Here is a 9,065-nt window from a genome sequence, read left to right on the forward strand (position 1 = left end):
TACATGTAAATGGTTATCATGAACTCCTTTATGCCAAAGCTAAAACAATTTACAAGCATGATAGATTCTTAACATGATATAGATAGACTAAAGATTTTCCTGAACATTTGGATCTGGAGTATGGTGGAGAATCTGTTATGTGAGACAAATAAAGGTGGCATAATAAACTACTAATACTTTTGCAACCTCCTTATTATGCACCTTCTATTTATCAGTAACTAATGGGCCATCACTGACAGACACTTTCCTTGCAAAACATAAATAGCAAAATAGTCAAAATATTGTGTATGTGTGTTAAATTTTTGAGAATCCACAATCTTCATTACTCATATAGTTATAGTTGTCCTTTTGTGAGGAGTTGGAGTAACTGGGTTAATTGGGGACTGTTTCACTGTTTCAGGTTACCTGACCGACCAACCCATCCTTGCAAATTGTGTAGTTTGCATTTCAGAGCACCCAGTAATGCTGTCTGGTAGCTCATTTTTGCTTAGACTCTTCAACATGCCAGCAACCTGTCCAGTTACACACATGTTATAGGACTTGGGAACCTATTTGTGAGGCTAGACTGTCAGTTGCTGTGGAAGCAAAATTGCATCTATATTATAAATAATTATTTTAAGAGTTATATTTATTTAGATATGTTGATAGATATATCATGAGTTAATTTGAGGTCCAGGAATGAGATCAAGTTTTTATTTTCTGATAAAAGATTTTATACAAATTTGGGTACTATTATTTGTTGAGTAAAGAAAGAACTGGCATACAAACCCTAAGGAAAACAATTCCATCCCCTCGGCTACAATTCGGGTTTGATTTTTCTCCAGTTTCTCGCAGGCATTTTTCTTCGTTTTGAGAAGTATATTTTTATAGCATTCATTTATTTTAAAAGCAAATCTGTTATTCTGATTTCTCTCCCCAGTGGTGATGTCTCCGCTGTCGAGGAGAATGGCTTCCTCAGCTGGTTCTTCGGATGGAGAGGCGTGTGGCAAGAGTCAACCCAAAAAAGCCAAGACTCCCATTGGTAAAATGGTTGATGATTTTTTAGTGATTACAAAGAAGGGTTAGATTAGTCAAAAATACATTTATAGATACATACATATATGCATTCAAGCAAACCAAACATACTAACTTAGTAACATAATTTCATACTAACATATTAACTTATTAACATTAACTTATTAGCATACATAGATACATACATACATACATACATACATACATACATACATACATACATACATACATACATACATACATACATACATACATACATGCATACATAGATAATGACACATGTAGCATATATACATAAGTACATATATACATATATACATATATACATATATACATATATACATATATACATATACACATATGTACATAATAAAAGAAATACAAGTTGTAAATCCCTGACATAAATACATATATACATATATACATATATACATATATACATATATACATATATACCTACATACCTACATACATATACATATATGCATAAATATATAGGCATACATACATATATACATACATACATTTATTCTTTCATTATTTTTACAAAATGAAATAGCTATAATATGAATATTGCTTATAACTGAAATAATGATAATGAACTTAAAGTAAGCATTATGGCTATAATGTAATTGATCTTACTGATGATGACTCTAATGGTAAAAGAGATGATCATGACTATGGTGGTGGCAATGATGATGATGGTGACAATGACAGTGACGGTGACAGTGACAATGATGATGAGGATGACGGTGACAATGATGGTGGTGATGATGATGGTAATGGGGATTCCTTTATACGTACAGGCAAGTTAGACGACCAGGAGAGTCCAGCAGGGCAACACCCATTCCAGGAAAAGGAGCCGCTCGAGGCCTTCCCTGACAACGTCAACCCTTCCACTGGGGAGGTCGGAGGCCCCAGGGGACCTGAACCCACACGCTACGGAGACTGGGAGCGCAAGGGCCGCGTCACGGATTTCTAGGCTGCGGATATAAGTGGTCTGGATGTGCTAGGATTTTTGCAAGGTATGTGTAGTGCGAATATGAATTGTTTTTGTTTTCCTTTTTAGATTTCTTGTTGGTCCTTCTTGGTTTTGTTATCGCTGTTGCTCTTGTTGTTATGGTTCATTTATTAGTGTTATCAGTCTTAACCCACAGCGGATGGGTGTCATGACATACATGACGTAGGAGCTTTGGCCTGACGACGGGCGTCCTAACGTACATGACGTTCGGGGATTTTGGATCACTGTGCTATTTCATTTTACTATGAAAAAGGAATGAGTGATGATGGCTACTGCAGTCATAATTACTATAATTACCGTAATACCGTGCTAGCTTAACGTCCAAAACCTAGATGGCACCACTTTTTCCTAGCACCAGCAAGAGAGAGAGCTTTGAATGGCACCCATCCACAGTCTCTAGCAAGCACTATCTTTATAGAGTGATGACACACACTAAGTTGACGAACTCTTGCTCAAAAGTACCGCCAATGAAGGATGTGCAGTCAGAACGGGAAGAGGAAGATGACTCAATCCATACCCAGTGTCTAAAATGTACTCCTGTGCCAATATAGATGCCTTTCACTGTGGCACTCACAGTCACAAGCACAGGTTTCATTCCTCTTCCCTACCTCTTGTATTTATCTATATTGTAGGTGGTTATATGTTTCGTATTCGTTCATGACAGCACAAAAATACGAAAAAAATATAGTTGCCTTTTGTCCTCCCATAAAACCGCAATACTTCTATCACACTGAGTATAAAGAAAATAATGAGCTAATATGGATAATATACTACAATTTTAGTCTACTGCAGCACTGGTAGAGCCTGTCATATGGCATATATAAGTCTCTAAACTCAATAAAACACACAAAAAAACAAAACACAAAAAATGCTCTAGTTTTTCAATGAATGACTGAAAGAGAGTGGGAATGTTCAAATTATAATGCTTCAAGCAGTCTCTCTTTAAAATAAAACTTATCCCGGAGGCTGGGCAAGCATATTTATCCCCGTCTGCAATGGGTTAACCCACACAGGACGGGTGGTACAGCATGTGTACCGCGCATTCAAAAGCCCAGTTGCCGGGCGGCACAGTATTGTGCCAGCCATTCAATTGATTTAGGCCTAATAATTCGAATGCCCCGGCATTTGGACATTCAAGGCTAGAATTCCCCCGTCGGGGATGGGTTAATAGGATAACCCATTTATTTCATATTTAGTTAGTTTTGTTTTTGCTCTTGTTATTTTGTTATAAATTTTGTTATAAATATGTCAGCATGATATTTTGCTGAAGGGGCTTATAATATTTTTCCTTACTTTTTTGCTTTTTGTTTATTGAAAACACATTACTTGAAATTAAAGTTATCTGCAAGACGTTATGCAGAGGTTGTTTATCCCATTTGTGCCGGTTGACGTCCTATCATGTGGTTGGAAAATATCCCCGGGCCTAGGTGATGTCCTGAGACCGTGCATTTTCTCGCTGAGTTCTGGGTGAAGCAGTTGTGCTGAAATGACAGCAATAGAACACCAGATTGTTCTTAAATATAATTACTTTACATAATTTCTTAGTCTCTGTTACTTTAGTTTAGGTGTTTGAATGTCAGAAAATGTGGTATAACGTAAAAGAAAGTAAAGTCACAGAAAACTATGTGATAGTGATGACATCATGGTAGTTTCTGATTCTGATGAGTTGAATAGAAAGATCTGAGTCAAAAACTGTTGTATGATGAAATGTGATTGTCCAAGAAATAAATTGAAGTAGAAAATTTTTAATATAAAACTACTCATAATTTGTTGATAACCTGTGATATCACATCACACCACATCATGAATTACATGTACATACTCAAATGTACATGTATGATTATTTATATTGTTCTTCTTTTGTTTTGGAAAAGAAAAAGTTAAGTAAAAAACATCTTTTTTAATACCCCACTAAAAGAGTGCTTCCAGTTTCCATTGGTATTATCACATAGAAGTGATGAATATTGCCAAAGTTCAATAAAACAAAACTAGCAAAGCATTGCTGTAACATGTTTTTGAGTAAAATTACTCCTTTAAACATGGCAATATTTTTACATGCCTTTACGATGTAGATGCAGTCATGCAAAGCGGGTGAAAAATGCTCCGAGAGGTTCAGCAGAGCCCCGCGCAGTGGGAAAACACCCCGGAACAAAGTGTTGCACACTTGTTATCTTCCCGGCGTAAGCAGGAGGAGCAGAAAATACGTCCCATTGTGAAAGGGTTAAATAGTTGCGTAGAATATGAGTCTATTATCTATTTACATGTATGCTCCGTGTCTTTAATGATAACAAATTTTATAGTTTTGTTTCAAAAGCTTTTTTTAAAGTAAGAATGAACCAATAAATTATCATGATTGAAAATTTGTAAGTTTTAGAATTATTCTTTAAGTTTTTATATCAGTTTATTTTGTTGGTATAAATCAATCAATCAGTCAGCTTTTTATTGTTTTTTTTTTCAGTACTTTGTTAATACAATTTAATTTTATTTCAGGACTCAGGGATATGCACATGAAAACCAACCACAGTCAGGAAGAAATATCAGAGGTGCAGTCATTGAGCAGTCTTAATTAAAAAGACCAGGAAATAGTTACTCATTAAGTCGGCTGATATCTATGGCTATCGTTGTTTTGCTATTTTACCGTTACTTTTTATATCTGAAGACACAAAGGTAATGTTTTACTTTTTTCTCATTGCTATGAAATATAGCTGAAATGCCCTGTTTTTTAGTTTTGCTTTTTTACTTTTATTTTAATCATTATTTACAATTTTTGATTATTATTTTTTTCCTCAAGAACTTCCATTTGATTTATATAGTTATGTTTCCCAAGGAAGTGTTTCTCAATGTTAATTCTCCGTTCATTGCTAATAACTTGCCATTTTACTAATGCAAGTCTATACTTAAAATATCTGTCATGACTATAAAGTTAATTGATTTAGAACTGTGATGTTTATTTAAAAATATAAAATGTATATAGAATTATGATGATTTAATTTTTCTGCTGAATAGGCAGTGCCTGTTTTTCTAGCCACTGCTGGTCATCATTAGAGACTCATAGATTTTTTTTTCTGTAAATAATATTTAAAAGATAATAAATATGTTTCAAAGATTGTGTGTTTTATGGTAATCCAAAGTCAGATGTAATCTTTTTCTCATACATCTACACACATTGCCTCATGGGTTTACAAAATATTGTACAATTGGGAGGTGAGATGTGTAGATACCTGCATACAGGATTGTGGATTATGCCATCACTCATCATAGACTTCTTTCAGTGAATATTTGATCTTAAGAAAGTCTTATCTATCTATCTATCTATCTATCTATCTATATATATATATATATATATATATATATATATATATATATATATATATATATACATATATTTGTATCTATATCTATACTTTATCTATATGATAAATATAGATACACACACACACACACACACACACACACACACACACACACAAACACACACAAACACACACACACACACACCCACACACACACACACACACACACACACACACACACACACACACACACACACACACACACACACACACACACACACACAGATCTATATCTATATCTATATCTATATTTATATCTATATCTATATATAAATATAAATATATATATATATATATATATATATTTATATGTATATATATAGATAGATAGATAGATATAGATATGTGTGTGTGTGTGTGTTTGTGTGTGTGTGTGTGTGTGTGTGTGTGTGTGTGTGTGTGTGTGTGTGTGTGTGTGTGTGTGTGTGTGTGTGTGTGTGTGTGTGTGTGTGTGTGTGTGTGTGTGTGTGTGTGTGTGTGTGTGTGTGTGTGTGAGTGTGTGGTATGTGTATATATGTGTATATATATGTGCATGTGTATATATATGTCTATGTGTGTATTTGTGTATATATAGGTATATGTGTGTGTATATATATATATATATATATATATATATATATATATATATATATATATATATATATATATATATATACAATATTTACAATATTGAAATTTATGAGGTTGGAAAAAGGAACTGTAAAAACACTTACAGTAAGTAATATAATTATGATAATAAGAATAATGATAGAGATGATTTTTTTATTATGCATGGAACATTAAACATTATTTATGTGAAGATAAGTATAACCAAGGCATATATGAAAACTCAAATTATGTACAATTTCTGTTCCAATTTATGTTTTTTTTTCTACATTTCAATTGACTGCATTTCTTTGTTTAGGCTATGAAACTAAAGGAAATATGATTATTGTGAAATACCTTCTGTGCCTGCATGTAACTAAAAAAGGTATCCATTAGAATGATTGACATAACTATTGATGATAACCCAAACACTTGAGCAGTTCGTATTTTCTGTATGGCATGTAAATAGAGAAATTATGGAATAATTAACTACCTTTTAATTTTTACTTATTGGTTAATATATGTAATATCTCTATATATCTTATGATATGTGAATTTATGATTATCCTTGATATAGAATGAAGTATTTTAGAAAAGTAGAAAGAAAAGAACACTCCTTTTGGCTAAGTTGAAAGAAAGATTCATTGCCCAGATTGGGCATATATAGAGGTATACTTGGGAAAAGGACATGGCATTAGCAATTTGATATAAAGGGACTTATAATAACTTACATGGACTCATGTGAAATATTAAAACTCAATATTACCTGACTAATGCACAATGAACTGGGATATTGTGTTTTAACCCATTGCGGAAAGGGGATAGATTTGCTTGCCCAGTCTTCAGGACGCAACATACTTTGACTCTTCACTCTCAGTCACTCATTGTAAAACTAGAGCCATGTTTGTATTTTAATTTTTATGTGGTTTATTGTCTTCAGAAACATATGTGTCATATGACAGGCTCTATCAATGCTGCTGCTGACTAAAATTATAGTGTAAGATCCATATCAGCTCATTATTTTTTTTATGCTACAGTAAGTGTGATAGAAGTATTGTTGTTTTATGGGAGCACAAAAAGCAACTTTGATTTTCCATATTTGTGTGCTATTATGAACGAATACGAAACATACAATCATCTACAATGAAGATAATATGAATAGGTAGGGAAGAGGAGGGAAACTTGTGCGCATGACTGTGAGTGCCACAGTAAAATGGCACTGGGGCACATTTTAAAAACTGGTCATGGTTTAAATTACCTTCTCCTTCTTCATGTGCCTGCACATCCTTCATCTGTCGGTTACTTGCTGTGTGCCATTGCTCTATAAAGACAGTGCTTCCTAAAGACAGTAGATGGGTGCCATTCAAAGCTCTTTCTCCTACTGGTGCTAGAAAAAAGTGGTGCCATCTAGTTTTTGGATGTTAGGTTTGCATGATATTATGGTAATTATAGTAGTTACGACTGCAATTGTCATCATTACTCACCCCTTACTCATAGCATGATAAAATAGCACAAAGAATCAAAATCCCTGAATGTCATGTACGTCATGATGCCTGTTGTTAGGCTAAGGCTCCTGCGTCATGACACCCATCCACAATGGGTTAAGTTAGGTAATTTTGGGTTTTTACCCTTCGTTTACGATCATTTGGGACTGGAAGAGTAGGTATCACCAGAGTCTTGGTTCAATAAATGAAGCTCTACATTTAGTGTTCTGAAACTGAAATATTTTAAAATCATTTTTCTTTTTTGCAAGAAATTGGGTTACTTTTTTTTTACTTTTGTTTTATGAAGTACAGTTAATATAATCACCAGATTTACATTTAGTAAACTCTTATTTTCTTTACATGGAAAATTATATTATCTCTTCTTGTATCTTCTTTTACTTTACAGTGTGTTATATACGTAGAAGCTTTACTAGGTAGCACGAAACCTAATAGAAAGAAGTCAGCTTAAACTTCAGTTCAGTGAAATATCCAAAGACAAGCTTTACCCAGGCTTTGTTTAAGGTCTGACTTCATCATTACTCTATTTAGGCAATCTTTTATACCAAGACTGGAACTTGGTTACGATTCTTGGTAGTACAGCATTTGATTTTGTTTAGTATGCTCACTAATGTTTCCTGTCCTATGGTGTGTAAAATGTTAAATTAACTTGTTTCACCTAACAGCTGAAATAGTTTTTGAAGGTCGAAACGAAACACTTTGAAAACAGTTTAATTCTTTTGTACGAGTGAAGCAACTTTCTCATAGTATGCTTCTTGAAACGACTCTTGTCTCTTTATTTTTCTGTTATGCTCACACTTGTCTTACACATGGAGGTTTCATTCCTCATATATGCAAAAATGTATTGTTCATCCCTCAGTGAGAAAGATTTCTCTGTATGTAACTTATTTTGTTTGTACATCATAGAGAAATTTAATGAAATTATTACTGTAATTACACTCTTGGCCAATTTAGCTTTGTACATATAGGGGCCTCCATTGAACTAACAGGTCATGAGTTGGAGCCTCTATTGACTAAAACATGGCTGAGGTTTATTCCGTCATTAATAAAGGATTTTCGCCCTTGATCACGAGTTGAGAATGAAAATAATTGCTCATCTGAACTTTTAGTGTCTCTGCAAAACACTTGGGATATAATAGTCCATTACTTCATTACTTTCCTAACTACAATCATACCTTTACAACTGGTTATAAGTTTCCCATAGTAAATAATAATGGTGATTATAAATAATGATCATGATGGTCATAATAATAACAATAATGACTATGATAATAATAGAAACTGTAATGATGATAGTAATAATAAAGATGATAATGGTTATCATGGTAATAATAGTACTGCTAATAGTAGCAATGGTAACATTATTATCATAAATATAACCTTCCCGAATATTCAAGGAGGTAAGGCTAGGTAGGCCTACTAATTGACTTCCTGGTGAGTAGGCGCTTGTGAAACCATCTATGCGTAAAAAAACAAGAAATATAATAAGGCCGTAGTTGAAGATCCAATCTCACTCGTCTGTGGGTTAAAGCAAAAAGGGATTAAGTCTCTGGAGGTAAAATGGTTCATTATACTCAACTGTAGAAAAGT

General features: G+C 33.6%; 1 protein-coding gene across 1 annotated transcript in view; it reads left to right on the forward strand.

Moving 5' to 3' along the window:
* Positions 1 to 5,141, forward strand: part of Sirup (Starvation-upregulated protein) — a 7,969-nt gene extending 2,828 nt beyond the window's left edge. Inside the window, exons 2-4 of the mRNA XM_043036426.2 lie at positions 920 to 1,021; positions 1,821 to 2,039; positions 4,526 to 5,141. Of these exons, the coding sequence (XP_042892360.1) occupies positions 920 to 1,021; positions 1,821 to 1,996 (278 nt within the window). The 3' untranslated portion in view covers positions 1,997 to 2,039; positions 4,526 to 5,141. The remainder of the gene's footprint in view (positions 1 to 919; positions 1,022 to 1,820; positions 2,040 to 4,525) is intronic.
* The last annotated feature ends 3,924 nt before the right edge of the window (positions 5,142 to 9,065 follow it).

This window comes from Penaeus japonicus, unplaced genomic scaffold (assembly GCF_977035675.1).
Source record: "Penaeus japonicus unplaced genomic scaffold, GWHDUDI00000001_assembly GWHDUDI00000007, whole genome shotgun sequence".
Classification (NCBI taxonomy): domain Eukaryota; kingdom Metazoa; phylum Arthropoda; class Malacostraca; order Decapoda; family Penaeidae; genus Penaeus; species Penaeus japonicus.